Raw genomic sequence first — 17,766 nt, forward strand, 5'->3', positions numbered from 1 at the left:
ACAACGTTGTTTCTCTGACATCATTAATACCTTTGAGTCGTGCGCGGGGGCCACAGCAAATAGCGCGGGGGCCCCCTGCACTCCTTGTTTGCCCAATCTGTACGCCAGACATGCACTGCGTCGCTCAGCTGTGCAAATTCACTTTGATACGCCATCCAGCGCATCACTGGACATAATTAAAAGAAGACATTTACTTGGAAAAACCTTCTGGCAAATATACCTGGGCACTGATCTTATCACGAGCCTGCAGCTTTGGTCACATCCCCCTGCATTGATCCCCTCAGCGGCCGAGTTGGCTTGTTTGCTTACTGCTTCTGACTCGAATATGGGAATGTTAGTATCCTGGATTTAGACAACTGTGTTTAAAGAGCTGTCTGTCCGTCGGTCTTTCTCTGCCAACTCTGTCCTCTCTGCTCACCCTGCTCTTCCTGGTTGTCTCTTTCTGTCCCTATCGCTCTGCTTATTCTCATGTATTCTCTCGTTTAGTGCGAAAGATCGGCGGTGCATAGCAATGAGGCTGGGCTGGTTGAGCCAAACGGTCACAGCAGGCAGGCAGAGCGCACCACCTTTCTGACCTTGCTTTGTCCGGGCCGTGCTCCTGCGTCGTCTCTAGCCTGCCAGCTAATTGCGTGTAAAAGGTTTAATTGGGGTTTGTACAGCTGATTCAAAGCTGCTTTATTAATCTGTTTATCAGATGAGAAGCTCAGAGGCTCTGTTTCTCAGGTCGATGCCACGTTTTCTCGGCTAATTTGCAAACGGGTCTCGTCGCGTTCATTAAATAGCGGGTTTGCCCCTTTGTGACCAATCACGAGAGGGAACCTCTGATTGTTAATATAATGTAGTAAGGGCCATTAAGACCTGAGCCTCAAAATTATCCCGGCGGTTTGAATGTCACAAAAGCTTTGTGCTGTTTGTTCATTAGCAAAAAACTTCATCAGTCAGAAAAGTTGTCGCAGCCCATCTGCACAAACTCACTGCTGCGATGGAAAAACACAAGAGGGCAGTGGCTTTGTGACAACGCGGACTCGTTTCATATTTTATTCATAAACGGTTTGCTAAACAGTCTAACTATGCTCCTTGAGCCATACAGCATGGGTTTAGAAATTGGAAATGCAATATGCTGTGTGAGGATAATAGAGCTGTACTAATTCCCCCAGGAAAGTGTGAATGTGGATTTCTAGCAGCAAGAGAAAGGGAGGTGGAAAAAAGAGCAAGTGATGAGTCTGTGTGTGTGTGGGACCATGTACATGCCCAGACTGCTGCTCCCACAGCCACTTTGTAACACCATCATTTTCCCAGTGTTAAAAGTCTATTAACCTTTTTTTCTTTCTAGGAAAGTTCATCCCTGCTACTCATGTGCTCTCTGTCACATAGGCTGCAGCCGCTTCTCCATATGTCTGATGTGTCGGTGGCTGTCGGTGATGTGTGTGCCCGCCCAAAAATTAATCTATTTTCCGTGTAGATTAGGCTGTGCCTTAGACGGGCGAGTCCAAACCAGTGGTGCTAAATGCCGCGGGTTCCTGGCAGAGCAAGTCCGGAATGGGGCCTGTCCTGTGTTTGACCTGAAGCGAAGCAATCAACCTTTGAATCAAGCCGTAGATTGCCCATAACAGTTTTAATTTACTCAGGTGCTGATTTTTCTCCCTCCACAGCTTCTACACAGTAAATGAAGTCCATAAATTCCAGTATTCCAGGCCGGTGAGGAAGGGAGAGAAGGACCCGGACAATGAATTTGCGGTAATTGCTATGAATTCTCTCTCCCCCCCCCCCCCCCTTTGCTTTACTTTTTCTGCCATGCCAAAGTTCGTCTGTTTAATTTTTTAAAGGTAAACTTGATTTTCATAAGTTATAATGATAATGGTCACGTGAATTTATGTCCCATATTTTGGTGGTGTCAAATGATAACTGGCATAGGTAGGCATTTTTTTTCTTTTACTCCTGAAAGATATTTGTTGTCTCTCTCTCACACACACACACACACACACACACACAGGGTATATTTCAACAGGCTGGATAATGATCCCCAGGCCTGTTCAGGCAGTTTCTCAGTCGTCTCTGATGCTGAGAAGCAGCAAACCTGAAAGGGGCTTTTCATTTGCATCTGTGTTGATCAGGTTTCTGCTCCTTTGTCTCGGTATTGCTCCTCTCGTCTTGTAATTCATTGCGGGACGCCACTGGATTACAGTTTGAGGTTTATGCTCCACACATTCTTTCCCGCAGAGTCAAATCAGTAGCGTAGCAGAACACTCATTTATATGCAGAACAATTTTTTTTTCCCCCATATACTTTATTTTTATTTTAAACGCATGCAGTGTTTGACAACGGGACTAAATAAAATGGCTGACAACGATCCACAACTGCCTAGTCCCACTGTCGCATGTAGATTTTTAGTGCATCTAATGAAATATGTTTGCTGCACACTTAATGTCCAGGTTGGAAAATGACAAGGGAAGACGAATAGCATCCGTTCACTCGTTTGCTCTGTGCGTTTACTGTGGCGTCGCTTCAGCAGAGCAGGATGATGTATTTAACTCATCTCAGACCTACTCTGTAATGTTGGCAGACAGATAGGACTCCCGGTCGTGGCAGAGAGGCGATGCATATCTATTGCGAGACATATTGTGTTTGTCCACCTTGTCAACATACACTTATTTGTGATTTGCCATATTTTCAAGTTGAGTTATTAAATTGTTTATATTGGGGGTTTTCTTTTTTTCCTGTGCTGTTTAAATATTGAAATCCTATTGCAATGCAGAAAATCCTCATGTACAGTGGTGTATTTTATTTCTTCGTCATACGATTTAAAGTCATTATTTGAGCTTCACTATGTGTGTTTGAGGAAATTGCATCTGATTTAGATTGTCTGTGAGCAGACTTGCTTTACAGGCTACATCCACATAACTACGTTTTCATTTCAAAACGCATCCCTGCTGCTGCTGCGTTTTTGGCCTGCCGTCCACACTAAATGTCATTTCAAGATTTAAACGTAGTAGTATAGATGTTTCCATGTGGTCTGGCAGCTGCAAAATTGACCTGCACCTCATCATGTTGACAGTGTTCCCCTTTGTCAACCTTTTTATCTTGCGTCTTTGTCATTTTGTCCACAGAACATGTGGATCGAGAGGACCAAGTACACGACGGCATACAAGCTCCCTGGCATCCTGCGGTGGTTTGAAGTGAAGTCGGTCTCCACAGTGAGTAGAAGAAGGGCATGTGTGCCAGGCAGGCTTCCTAATCAGATGAGGATCCGCAGCCCTTGCTCGGAGGCAATCGATATGATTTGTCCACTTTAGCCGTATAGACAGCCGCGTTGGACGCCGGCGTGCCACTCCCCAAACTAACGACAGGGCACGTTCTCTCCCATTGATTCACAGAGCGCTGCTTAAAGCTCGTTTCCACTGGAAATAGCTACACAGTGCAAAAACAACTGGAACTAGTGTTAGGAGCTTACTCTCTTTTGATTTTCCTCTAATATAATTACCTGGATTACTCCGCTGAAAACCGGGTCTGACTGAAAACAAATGATTTCAGTGTTTACTGTTGCACTTGGAGTGGGCACACGGCATCCGGTCGCTATCTGTGGAGAAATGAGAACAGGGATGTAAGTCGAGACGTACAGTATCACTTAGACGCAAGACTCCTGCCTCCGTCTGCCTCATTAGTTTGTCCCAAAACAAATGCACTACTTAGCGTAATTATCCTGGCTAGGTATTCTGCCATCAATTACTATTTATTTCATTTGTGGCTTTGATTAGTCACTTTCATGTCAGTGCTGTTAGTTAGCCGCAGAGAGAGGGAACATCCCTCCCCCTCTTCTCAGAGGTTAGGGTTTGCCGGGATGTTTACTACAGTCTGCGCACGCTGCCTTCATAACCGGCAAATGGCATCAAAGCGACGCCCACACACCAGGCATCCCGGGCATTTAGCTCACCACAATGGCCCCTCCGGCCACTACATCCACAAACGTTTCAGTAAAAAACACTTGATCCCTCCCCTCGACTCCTGACTCCAGGTAGTGAAGTGTTATTCTCCGGTGCCACAGTAATTCAGAGCAGAAGCCTTTCGACTGCATTGGAACATACTGTCAGTGTCAGGGAGAGAGGCCTGGTCCCTGAGGTCAGACTCTCTATTTAAAGCTTAATGACTGGGCCAAGATCCACCAGGCTAAAGCCTTCGATCTGACCGATCTGACAACGCCTTTTATCAAGCTGGCCTGAGACATACCGACAGAGATTGGAGATTTGTCTTCCTGGCGCGACACCTTTTTTTTTTCCTTCCTCTTTTTCGGGCTGGAGTTTACATCTGACATTGAATCAACAATCCACTTATGTTTCCTCCAAATTCTTAGTCGCAAATCTGCAAGGAGGTGATAGATTTTGTTTTGTTTCCACCATGTAATGTTGTTATCCGCTTTCACACAGACGTGGAATTCATGACAGCGCGAACCGTCGTGTTTTATTTCATCTTCTCTTAGATTTGCCAATCATATTTGGTGACCTGGCATTTGAAATTCCCTTTCACCGACGCACTATCCGTCTTCATTTGACAGCTGCAGGTTCACGTATGGGCGCAGTGGCAAAAAATGATTCATCGCTCCTCTATCCTACATGATTTATGTGTTAAGTTGAGGGTTCCCTAGCCCATCTTCTAATAAGCTACCCCTAGTTGGTGAAGATAAAATGTTTCCACTTTATCGTTGGGATTACGGAGACAGTAGTGATGTATGTGTATAAACACCAAAAGAGGTGAGTAAGCGCTGAGAATATTCGGTGACACCTTCGCTTACTCCGCTGCACAGGAGGAGATCAGTCCACTGGAAAACGCCATAGAAACGATGCAGTTGGCCAATGAGAAGATCAGCAGCATCGTGCAGAGGCATCTCACCGACCCCAACCTTCCCATCAATCCCCTCTCCATGCTGCTGAACGGGATTGTGGACCCAGCCGTCATGGGAGGTTTTGCCAACTATGAGAAGGTAATCAACATGAAAAAAAGTCTGGGTTTATTAAATCTCTATATTGTCTCACTTTAACAGGAGCCTTAAAGTCATAGGTTGACATTTTGGGAAATATTCGCTTTCCAGAACCAAATGTTATTCTCATGTCTGTACTGTAAAATTGAATCTAGAACCGGCAGCCAATTAGCTTAGCATAAAGACTGGAGGTGGGGGAATCATTCAGCCTGCTTCTCTCTGGAAAGTAAGCCCACCGGCACCTTTTAGGCTACATGCACCTTACTTTGTTTAAGTTTTTAAATTCATCACTGTTGCAACATTTAAATTCTGCCGTCGACACTACTCTGGAGTTTTCGAGCGCCTAAATCTGAGAAGTTCGGAAACGTTTGAAAACTACGAGGAGCATTATAGTATGGACGGGCAGAAACGGCAGAAACAGAGATGCAGGTGACTGCGTCATCGAATGCGAACATCCTGGGTAAAAAAGCCAGCAAATTCCTTGAGTTAAGATTTATAATAAGGTTATTATACACGTCATCAGTTTTTAACGTATCAAACTTTATTCAAAACTAACTCAGACAGACAATAATTTCCCTGGGCTTCATTTCATGCTTTGAAAACAAATCATGATCTCATGCATATTTCAAATCCTAGCCGCTCTCCTGCCATCAGCATTAATACTCTACATTTGGGACTTCTCACTCACTCACATATTGTTTGCCTCTCAACACCACAGATCATCAAAAATTTGTTAGATTTTTTTTGTAATTCAATTTGAAAAGCTCAACTTAGCTCAACTTCCTGTTTTTGTGCCACTGTGCCGTTTTAATGAACATGATATCAACTTCTTAAAACGTGGCACAATCGTTTGGATAACTCAAGAAATAATATCCTTATTACGATGACCTTAATTCTCTAATTACAGTAAATATAATTTATCATATTTCTAGTGTTGTCACTGGTTTATTGGCTGCACACTCTATTCACCAACACACAATATTGTCTTGTGTCGAAACGGAAATTCTTTTTATCTTGGGTTTGATGGAAGAAGAAAAAAAAGTGGCCGTTGGTTTTTCAGCATAAATCAATACCTGGAATAGATTCGAAGTGGTCTTGTGAAATGGTGCAGTATGAGTCAGGAAGTGCGATGTGGATTCTTTTGCCCTCAGGGTCACTGCTTTATCTCAGTGAAATACTGCAGGTAGTAGAGGACAGACGGATGTCTTGACTGAATTTGTTTTCATCTCGCCAGCCTCTCCTGGTCCCAAACAATTTCCTTTTCATTCCCCCCCTGCAATTCCTCTTCCTCTTCCTCCCTTCATGCAAACACACTTAACCCCCAGTTTCTCCTCTCCCCGTTCTCCAGGCCTTCTTCAACGACAAGTACATGCAGGAACATCAAGACGACCTTGACAAGATAGAGAAACTGAAGGACCTCATCGCCTGGCAGGTGAGCACAGCCCCTCAGAATGGTCACCGGCATTTCTGTGAAGTGCAGACGATCATGCTGACGCTTCATGTTGTAGTTTCTAAAGCATTAGTCTGCTTTAAAGATGTCAGGGTTCAAGGAAAAGTCCCATGTCCAGCTCATCACTCGGTACACGCTTGTTTTCTTTAAAAAGAATTACATATTCTGTCATCCCATTTTCCATGGCGCATGTAAAGAAATGCATACTGTCAAAATACCACGCATGAATTAGATGGTATGGAGGAACATGAGAGGCATGGAGGTCTTTCGGCGTAACTGCGATTTCTTAATTTGCATGAATTTGCTTTGGGGTTATTCTGCATCAGGTGCTGAAAATGTAGTGGCCTTATATGTACGTTTCTATTTCTATTTTTTGTGAAACAAAATTGAATAAAATAAATAGTACATACAGCACAGAAAAAAACCACATATATTTATAAAACACTAGTATTAAGCCAGAGTGGATACGTGGGTTTTTAATTTAAGTATAAAAAAAATCAACATTTTCAGCATCTCTCAGATCCTCTGGAAGGTTCCAGCGACAGTGGAGACGTTAAATACTAAAGGATATATTTATGTTTGAAATGTGTCACAACCGCCTCTGCAAAAAAGATATTATATAATTTGAAGAACTTTTGAGTGCGAAGGCAAGAGTGTCCAAGGACGGTAACTGAAGTCACCACAGAATAAGTGTGTTGACGACGTCAGTGGACAGATAGTGCTGAAGCAAACAGTCTGAAGTTGGGCAGGAAGCTGCACTGCATGGAACGACGGTAAGAGATCAGCACTGGCAGTTTTGCGAGCTTTGCATCCTCACTGAGCGGATGTGCGCACACAGCAGACGGGAAACGTACATATACACACACACACGCGCTGTTGGAAAACATCCCAACGCAACATGTGCTGTTTAACAGCTCACGACGATGCTCAACCGATGTTAGGCTCATTCGTGGCTCATGCTTGATTAATGAACTCCTGGCTATCTTTGCTTTCTCGAGGAAAAACAAAAAAACAAAACAAAAAATCCCTTTGGGATTTTAGATTGCTGCACTGTAGGTTTTCTGTTCTGTTTTGCTTCTTTTCTTGCTCTCTCTCAACTCTTTAGCTGTAAACTAATCGTCGCTTTGATACTTTGGGAAGTCATGGTCTCCTGCCTTATATGGTTCACCCTGGAATTGAGCACTGAACCAGAAGTACTTTTGTTTTTTTTTCCTGGCTGTTTCCTATAGCCACAAAGGGGAAGTTAATTTGCGATAGTTGTTCCTTCCTCTGTGGTCTGAAAATAGATCAACTTTGTGCAGCGTATATCTCTGTGCGGTGCTCCGCCGAATCTGAAAAAGTTTGTCTCTCCTGTGTTTACGAAACCTTTTGTCTTTAGAAGGCAACAGGAATATGCCGCTCTTGTTTTGCCTCCCTGCCTCTGACACTGAAGTCTTCAGGTTTGATGCTATTTGTGATTCCATTCACGGTTATTTTTTTGCATTGGAAGTAAAGCTGTTTTTTTTCTTTTTCATAATTACTATTAAATAATCGCTCTTTCAAGATCGGTTGCTACTTCAGTTTTATCATCTCGTTAACGTGGGAAAATGTAGGAAACTAGTGACTGAAATCGAAGCTGACAAAGCAGGTGAGGGTAAAAATAAATGTGTCAGTATGAATATCACAAATACATTGTATCTGACACGGTTGGAGTTTGTGTCTAGATTTTACCCTCAAGACCTTCGCGTTATTTTTATACTCATCCCAAAAGAAATGCTCTGAATAATAATGTAAAAGTCAAACAGCCTTGGTTTCAAATCTTTGTGTCGCTTCCAAAGTGAAAAATTTCCATTTCAGCAACAAATATGACATTTCAGCCGGACCAAGACGGCGTTAGAAATCACACTACTGCAATTTCGAAATCATCCTCCACCCACAACCCACAGTGCTAATTAGCAGGGGCTCTGTTGTACACACCAGTTCCACCAGTATGAGAGGAATGACTCGCTTTGTCTCGGCAGCTGTGTCAGGTTAAAAATGTCCCCGACTAAAAAAGTCTTTGAAACTGCGGTTGGTTTGCATCTTCCATAAGCACAGAACGACTCGATTGAAGTTCTTTGGTGTGATCATCACAGAGACGTGTCATGGAGGAGGCAGGAACATGTTTACAGAGCCCACGGCAAACATGCACATGGGGAACTTTTAACAGGAGGTGAGTGAGGCGGAGTTGTTGATACAAAACACTATCAGCCTTGCCAGAGCCAACACGCTTGTTTATCTCCCATCTTGAATCCGTCTAAATGAGACAAATGAAGACGAGACTTTTCCAAACCTAAAGGGGAGAAACGAGCCAGCGTGCAACACTGTTATTCTGAAACACACATTGTCCTCATCTAGTAATTAGAGAGGAAATGAGCAACTGGAAATCAGGAAATTAGGCATGGAAATAAGCTCCCTGGCAAATACAGAGTAGGTAGTTTCTTGTTATAATTAGCGCCGATTTTGGACTGATGCTTAAAATGTACCTTCAACGTGTCGCTGCAGTGTGAGCCACTTTATTACAAGTTGTTAAAGGCATCTAATTTCAATTCAGTTTTATTTGTATCGAGCCAAATCTAAACATACTTTATCTAAAGGCAATTTACATAGTAATGGTTCAGTGCCACGAGTTTGGCTGCAGGATCGCCTAGTCTCTTTCGGACGCGCACGTCAGTGACGTCGGGAGAATAGATGCAATTTTCGCGACCTCTTTGCATTGGCGAAATTCACATAAGATCGAGACCTTACAATTTTCAGCGAGATCAATGCATTAAATCGCAAACTCATTTTCACCTGGGCATCAACAACATACCCGCATGCATATATGCAGAACTTTTTTCTTACTCTTACTTTTGATTCCCCTTCACCTCACATAGAGTGGAGTCCGTCTGTTTAATAGTCGGTCCGACTCACTGCTGACTGTGTCTCAAAGACCTTTGTGACCTTCATGAAAAGGCTTAATGTGTCATCAAAGCCTCAGTACCTAGAGAAAGGCAGCGCGGCTGCCCCAGCACCCCGATGTGGGGCTCTGAAGTCTGCTCACTGAGCATTAGCGGAGGGATAGAATGACAGGGTTCAGCTAAGAACAGTGGGCAGTGCCCATATTAAACGGCGATGCCATTTCTTTCATACTTCTCGTCGGCTGATAGCATTGGCATTTGCCTGTTGTTGAAATGGGCCCGCGGGCTTCATTTGTATCCCCTGCACGCCCACAAAGTGTCGCCTGAAAAGGTCTGTGCGTTTACTTCAATTGTTGTGATTTGCATGGCAATGTGGATACATAGAGAGAAACGTCAACCCTGCGATATTTACAGAAAAACCTTGATGCATCCATCTAATTTCTTTTTATTTGTTGCTTTGTTCTAAGTGCTGTTCTAGTTTGCTCCTTTTTATGTTCATGTTTTGGTGTCATAACTATTTACACCCCATTTAATGTTGAGGTAAATCATTATTAACAGCTCGGGGGCACAGAATTGAAGAAAGTAGGTATGTGTGTGCAATCCTCGGGCAGAGGTCTTTTGTCTGTACCAGTCCGCCTGGCTGCAAACCAAAGGGGACGGGGCTTCTGCAGTCAGGGCCCCCGAGGCTCTGGAACGACCTGCCCGAGGAGATCAGGTCGGCTGAGTCACTGATGTCTCTGAAGTCACTTTTTAAAATGTTCTTTTACTGAGAAGCCTTCCCTGATTTTATTTTTGAGTTTTGCACTTGAGTCGTCACATACTATTTTGGTTTAGTCACCAGGGGTAAATCTGGCTCTTTATCTGTTGCATTCGCAGCCTCTCATTTTCTTTGGCACATTTTGTGCCGGGGAAGTAACCAGCATGTACTAGACTTGTCTGACATTGTTTGCTATCTGTCGACAGTTTTTATATAAAGTGCGGTGGATCAGAGCAGCGATGCCCAAACCAGTCGTATTGTCACTGCGAGTATTTTTCTCTGTCAAGGAAGTGTCCTCGTGATGACAGTGTGATTTTGCCTGCTTTAATTTTGAGATGTCTGGCCATTTCTTCCAATATTTGTGTTTTGAAAAGAGTCCAGTTATTCAAGCTGACACTGCAACGTGTTACCAAACGAAACCCCATGGCCTCGCCTCACCTTCCCGGCCAAAATATCAGTGTGTGTTTTTTAATCTGGCATTCCAACTGTGCTCCTTGCCCTATAAATAATTCATCTGTTTCCCAGCATATACTTTTATTTTGCAGCATGCATTGTTAATCTTTTGTAAGATGAGCTGTAGAGTGTTGATCAATGTAGGATTTTATAAACGCAGCCTCGGGTCTCTGTTGTCCAATTATGTGCTATTAACATCAGCGTCACATGATGTAATATCTCTCACTCATATCAAATCGTAAATTTTTGTTGTCACTTGTTATTACGTGTGTGCGTGCACGTGTGTGTTTGCAACCTTGAGCCTAAATGTCTTCCACAATGAACTTAACACCGTGCAGCCACCAAGCAGAATCCCGTTGCCATGCCGCCACTCAGTCGCACTCAATCATTCTAAGGTCTATAAAAAGATGTGGGTATCCTGGGAGACGTGAATCTTGCCTCAGCTTTCACCCTCCCTGTTTTATCGCCCCCTTTTCTCTTTTTTTTTTTTTTTTTTTTTGTTCTTGTCTTCCCGCCTCCTCACCCACCCCTTCCTCCTGCTCCCCTCTGCCACCCTTTCCTTCACCTTCTGTCTCTTTCAGCCCGCTCCTCTTTGCACCCCTCTCCTCCGAGAGGTCCCAGCAGCGATGACGGAGGTGCTCGATACCCGGGGGGGGGGGGATCCTTGCAGGGTGTCTGCAGCCTCCTCTCATTTATCTTACTGTGCCAAAGCTTTGATTTTTGTGGAGCACAGCACACTAACTAACATTGAGGGAGCAAAAGATCCTGGATTTTTTTTAGGCGCAGTGATACATGTTCCCCATCTCTTTTCAAGCTGCTCACCGGTTTTTCCCAAGATGCTGTTTAATGCTTTAGCGCAGCGTATCACATACGCGATCCTGAAACAAACATTACAGATGTGTGTTGCTGCATTAGTATCCCCCCCCCCACACACACACACACACACACACACACACACACACACACACACACACACACACACACACACACACACTCATACGTGGAATCCCTCTGTAAATAAAACATGCACCGTTTGAGATCATTACTCAAGATTGCATCACAAAACCGTGCCGGTGATGCTGTGTGCCAGCTGAGTGAGTGAAGTCAGTTCTTGCTTGTAGCCTGCTGTGGACGGGCAGTTTTCGCCCTCAGATAACAGGGAGAAAGGCGAGCGGGCTCTGGGGAATCAGGAGGTCAGCGCACACACGTACTCAGTCTTTTCTCTACTAGTCCACCAATGCCAGATACTTCACACACTTCTTTGTACTCCGAGCAGATGCTTTGTTCCATTTGCTTTGGGCTTTTGTGAATTTGTTAGCCATAAAAAAGTTACCGCACTTGAGATGAGGCACCTGCACTCTGCAATTTCAGTGTTGGAGCTGGACGTATTATTATAAATGTTTAATTGAATGCCATTTAATGTGAGTTTATTTTTTTTTTTGTAATTACTTATTCATCATCATAAAAGCATACGGCTGTTTTCTTTTCACTTTTAACACTATTTCTCTGAGTGCAGTGAGGCAGCCAAGGAATTTAGTTTTTTTTTTACAGTTGCCATGGGAAAGAAAAGGTTCTGCTATTACCAGAGTTGACTGTAACGTCTTTGCTGCTTTCTGGCGAGTTTTGTTTTCGGGGCGGGGGGGGGTTGGACACTCAAATGCTCCCCGCCCAAGGGATTCTTACACTGAATGTGGCACTGGGGTCTTTCTAATTACCAGTTTTCAGCAGTTTTCAGTCTCTCCCTCGCCTTCTCTTTCTCCTTCTACCTGAGCTGCCTCTGTACGCTGTTAACATTTTGGTATTCACCAGCTGCCTACAGTGTGAGAGGCAGCGGCGTGCTCGAAAAAGGGTGCATTGCAGATTTATTTGCGTCAGAGGCAGAGAGGAAAACATCCATCGCGTGCAGTACATGCCTGTGCACGTATTCCGTGCATGCTTTCTCAGCGCCGCGGTTATGATACCTGTCTTATGATGCGCAGATGTTGGTGGAGGGAGGAAGGGGGAGGCGTCATGGCAACAGCCTCCTCTACATCCACCTGGATGAGGTTGCACAGATGATTCCCTCTGATTGTGCGTTCAAAAGTGACGTACATTCACTAGTGCCGAGTATGCACAGCCAGCGGGCCAAATGCCATGTGCATTAAATTGGATATATGAACAGTAGTAGCATATTCCTGTGATGAAAGAGGATGTACTGTACTTAACCTCTCATGTCTCAAGGGTGAGTTGTATATAAATGTTTCTTTTGCTGCTGTTTTTGCTCCGCCAGATCCCGCACCTCTCCGAAGGTGTTCGCATTCATGGAGAGAAGGTGACGGAGGCACTGAGGCCATTCCACGACCGCATGGAGGCCTGCTTCAGGCAGCTGCGGGAGAAGGTGGAGAAGCAGTACGGCGTGAAGACCCTGGTAAGATATGGATATTTCCATTTCTTCTCAGCAACACGATATCATGCTTCTAAGCTGAATTCTCTCTGTATGTTTCCGTTTCCTCTCTTTTCGTTGTTCTCTGCGGTGTCAGCCGACGGCAGACGAACGCCGGGGGCCTCGTCCACACTCCATGGTGCGCTCCTTCACCATGCCCTCGTCCCAGAGGCCGCTGTCGGTGGCTTCGGTCACCTCCATTTCCTCTGACAACACCCCCTCCAGGCCGGGCTCGGACGGGTAACACTTGCTTTCACAATTCTTCAGGACTTAGACTACATTTAAAAATACAACCTCTTTGACTTTTTGTCCCATTTGAGAATCTCAGAGGGTGTGCCTCTTTTTGATGATACATTAATGCATTTAAATATTTCAAGTAATCTCATTAACTGGACTTCAGATAAAAGAAAAAACATACGGCAGTGTTGTATAGTTGGATGGAATAATACCTTCTGCATATTCTCTAGCAAGACTATATGTATACTTTAGGAAATTCAAGCTGTTTTATAATTAATAAATTCGTACCGAGAACAATCCAACTTTGTCCTGCATCCCGGGCCAGATCGATGGAACTACCTCATGCAGTGTGACTGGACAAATATCATATATTCCTTTTATTCAGTTTTGCCCTGGAGCCTCTCCTGCCAAAGAAGCTGCACACAAAGTCTCAGGATAAGCTGGACCGGGACGAGTCTGAGAGGGACCGCAAAGACAAAAAGAAGGAGAAGAGGAACAGTAAGCACCAGGAGATCTTTGACAAAGAGATGAAGACCACGGAGATCCAGCTGCAGCCCGCTGAGGCTGTCATACTTTCCGAGACGGTACTGCTAAACACACTGCTTCCTCTCTCCCCATCCTCTACTAACTGCTCTTTCTAAAATCAACTTTGTGGCAGGACATTTTATATTTATTTTCTCCTCCTCTCGGCTGTCCTTGCACTCCACATATCTTTATCTGCCCCACCCCACACACACACACACCCCCACCCCCACCCCCACCCCCCTCACTTTACTGTGCTCATGTCCCTCTTCACCCCGCTGTGTCCATTACAGCAGAGGTATGACTGTGCTCTGCATGCCCAGTGGGAATGTTCCCCCCTCAGCGACCTGCATTAAGATAAGCACAGGGATGGGATCCAAAGAGGGCCCCCCGACAGTGGTGGAGCCGTCTGGCTCGAGATATGAGCTTCCTGCCTCAGGGGTCAAGGGTAGAGCACCCAGGGGTCTCTGGTGGTTGCCAGGCAGTTACAAAAAAAAAATCATGTGGCGCATGTGAAGGTATCGTGACATGGGAAAATGAAGGAAGTGCTTTTTTCATCCTCAATACAAATGTCAGTTTGAAATGCGGGTGAAAACAATCTGTGAATGAAGTGTGTGTGTGTGTGTGTGTGTGTGTGTGTGTGTGTGTGTGTGTGTGTGTGTGTGTGTGTGTGTGTGTGTGTGTGTGTGTGTGTGTGTGTGTGTGTGTGTGTGTGTGTGTGTGTGTGTGTGTGTGTGTGTGTGTGTGTGTGTTTCAGTGTCTCCCTTGTGGCTGGCTGCTTTGAGTCTGGCCAATTACAAAGCTGTCTGTTAATGTAGCATACAGTGTGGAGTAGCCCTGAGGGCATATCTTTTCATATTCAAATTACAGCAATGATGAAGCTGGGATAACGCAGCCTTGCATGCAAACAATGAAATGTAACCACAGATAAGATATTGCAGCCCAACCAGGGTTTCTATTTTTTTTTTGTTTCTCCTTCAGGAGTACAAATAACTGACTTATTATGCGTGTGGATACACGCAAAATAGTCCCGGAGGAGATGCGAAACTCATTTTCTCATTTAAATTATCTTTAATTGATTTTCTGTCATATTTCATGGTAGACTTAACTCATTTGCCGCACAGTAAATTGTGTTCTCAGTTCTGTTTTATTGACTTGGTATGTGATTTAGGTAATTTTACTCTGACTGCTCTGTAATGACCCAATCTCTGTTTAAGTCTGCTTTCTTTCTCCCTGTACATGATCGCACAGATCAGCCCCCTGCGGCCTCAGAGACCGAGGAGTCAAGTTCTCAACCAGATGGCCGGAGACCGCCGCCTCTCTGTGTCCCCCGGACCCCCTTCTTCTTCCACCAACTCCACCAACTCACCGGGACCGCCGCCCATCACACCCAGGAGCAAACTCTCCTTCAGCGCGCTGCACGCTGTTTCCAGTAAGAGCGAGCTCACTTTACTCTCCATCACACTCAGACACATGCGTGAAGCTGTTTTCAGACACGTCTGGGCCCAATTTTCTGGAGATTTTCCAGAGTTTGCTGTGCGCAGATGAAGAACGCAGCAGTAGATTGTCCTAGTCAGAGATTGTCCTGCTGTATCCTCACGCGGACATTAACCGGAAATTTGACTCGTTGGCTAGCAGGAAAAATTCAAAATGCAAAATGCTTCGAAACAACTTTGCCTTTCACATACAGCCCCTCTCTAGAAAACTTCAGGAAATTGTTTATTAAATTGTTTGCTAATGGAAAACATACAATTAGTCTTTTGACAGCGGGGAAGTGAGCAGAAATAGGCCACGTGATCTATTCTGGCTCCCAGACCTTCTGTTTAGGAAACACTAATGTGGTTTGACGATGAATGCGAGGTGATGTACCGATGCACAGGTCTGGAGCTGAACGGGATGGGCTGCTCCGACAAGGGTGAGACCCCTCCTCCGCTGCCGGTGAAAGGCAGCACGGCTGATTACGGCAACCTGCTCGATAATCAAGACACGACGGGTCCCTCGACGCCTCCGCCGCCCCCGCCACATCAAAGGGTAGGTGTTTTAATTACCCCGGAGAGGAGCTCCGTAATGATGCACAGCACTTATAATAAAACAAGATGCCACTACGCGCATTTGACATTTGGGTCAACCTCCTCCACTATCCCCTACCTCTCTACTTCCTGTGTTCTAATGTGCGTGTATTCATGCCCCTGTGTGTTTGACACTTTTTTGTGCGTGTCATGTTTTGTAATCTGTGTCACAGAAGAGTGTCGGCATCAGTCAGTCAGCAGCAAGGGTCCACCCTGCTGTTATTTATATTCGTCCCCCCTCCCCTTCCCTGCAGCCGGCCCCGCGCTCAGACGTGATTGATTGGATGATTACTTTACCTCTCACATCCATCAGGAGCTCTCCCGCTGTTAATCAGCGGCTCGTCTCTCCACACTCAGCGACGTCCGCGCTGCCCATCCTCTCTCCTCGCCACTGCGTTAACTAATCTTATTTATCCACTGTCACGGCCCACGGACAGGTAGTAAAACGGAGCCTGGGCACACACACACCCACAGATGCTCTGAGACTGAGTGACAGCCACTCCTCATTTTCAGTCTTTGACGGAGGCGGAGGTGAGGCCATTGACAAGCATTACTCCCTGTCTGTTTGTCTCCGTTGTGAAGCGTCTCAGGTGGAGCATGAGGGTAGAGAGAAACACTTTTCAGACGTTTGCTGTGTGGGTTGAATAAGACTCAATTCAATTCAAAAAATTTAGTTTATAAATTAGCACGAAGATGAAATAGATTTACATTAAAATAACATAAAACTTTGACTTATCAACCTAAACATGGCCACGTTTGCAAAAAAACGATTTTTGTGTGATGATCAATGGCAACAGATTGTCGCTCTAGAAAGTCTCCGTCTCTTTGCACTGTCATGCAGACTTGCAAGATAGGATTGGCTGTGTGCAACGTGTATTCTTGACAGATATGCTGTGTGACACTTGAAAGCACCGCGATCACGTAATCTGACACAAAGGTTGTGTAAGATGATCCCAGCGTTAGATGTGGTATTAAAAGTCCTGTCAATCAATTCGGGAGCGGTGACAGATGCTTCACTAAGAGTATTGAGATTTCATGGTTGCTGTTTTGTTTTTTTTGTTGTGTGTGTTTGCAGCCCATTCCACCTCCTTTGCCCAGCAAGACCCCTCCCCCGCCTCCTCCCAAGACCACCAGGAAGCAGGCGTCCATCGATTCAGGAATTGTACAGTGAACAAAGACTCTGACAGTAGGACCAAACACACTGACAACACGACAACAACAACCAAACACCACCAACAGAAACCGCTCCCCCTGAAAAAAGCGGTTGTTTTTACCCACACATTCCTCGCTCCTTGTCCCAGCTTGACAAGATGAATACCTCACTGCGGCCTGCCCCCTCCTTATCGTGTTTGATCATTTTTCCTTTGCCTTCAGTTTCTTGAAGACGACGCGGTCTGCCACGGGGATTGCGTCGCACAGATCAGTAGTCACTGAATTTGTAGATGCCGCCTACGAAACGACACCGTTGCCACTTGGAGACTTTTATCGCGTTTCGAGCTCGAACCAACAACTCTTTCCAATACTGACCCGCTCTCATTAAAGCACCATTTCTCTCTCTTTTCATTCATATTCCCACTATGTACAGAGGTTTGTATATATGATTTGATTTTATTTCATTCTTTTTTTTTTGTGTATGTGATTTGATCCTGACTTTTCTTTCTTTGTAGTAACGTATCATTAGATTAAGTGGCATTTATATGAAACAAAAAAAAAGGGCCTGTAGGTTTTGAATTGACGGGGAATTGACCGAGTTGGTATGTGAGAACCCATCGTGGATTTTATTGGTTAAACTTGTGGAGTGCACATACGGCTAATTCACAATTCGCATTCTCGTGGCTCAGACCTTGTCCTGGATTGCTGTAACCTTGGATTCCACTAATATTCACTGTTCCCAGTTCACTACTGACATCACTTCTGAATAAACTTCAAGATGTATGTATTTTTAAAAAAAGAGAGATGTTTGCCT

The 17,766-nt window shown here is 44.8% G+C and overlaps 1 protein-coding gene across 2 annotated transcripts in view; it reads left to right on the forward strand.

Moving 5' to 3' along the window:
* Window positions 1–17,751, forward strand: part of dock1 (dedicator of cytokinesis 1) — a 156,985-nt gene extending 139,234 nt beyond the window's left edge. For both annotated transcript variants that reach the window (XM_035613879.2, XM_035613880.2), the window contains exons 43-52: window positions 1,653–1,737; window positions 3,108–3,194; window positions 4,799–4,975; window positions 6,321–6,404; window positions 12,820–12,957; window positions 13,070–13,212; window positions 13,595–13,793; window positions 14,983–15,163; window positions 15,611–15,762; window positions 16,876–17,751. In XM_035613879.2, coding sequence (XP_035469772.1) covers window positions 1,653–1,737; window positions 3,108–3,194; window positions 4,799–4,975; window positions 6,321–6,404; window positions 12,820–12,957; window positions 13,070–13,212; window positions 13,595–13,793; window positions 14,983–15,163; window positions 15,611–15,762; window positions 16,876–16,971 — 1,342 coding nt within the window. In that variant the 3' untranslated portion in view covers window positions 16,972–17,751. The remainder of the gene's footprint in view (window positions 1–1,652; window positions 1,738–3,107; window positions 3,195–4,798; window positions 4,976–6,320; window positions 6,405–12,819; window positions 12,958–13,069; window positions 13,213–13,594; window positions 13,794–14,982; window positions 15,164–15,610; window positions 15,763–16,875) is intronic.
* Window positions 17,752–17,766: the final 15 nt, after the last annotated feature.

Source organism: Scophthalmus maximus, chromosome 16 (assembly GCF_022379125.1).
Source record: "Scophthalmus maximus strain ysfricsl-2021 chromosome 16, ASM2237912v1, whole genome shotgun sequence".
NCBI lineage: Eukaryota > Metazoa > Chordata > Actinopteri > Pleuronectiformes > Scophthalmidae > Scophthalmus > Scophthalmus maximus.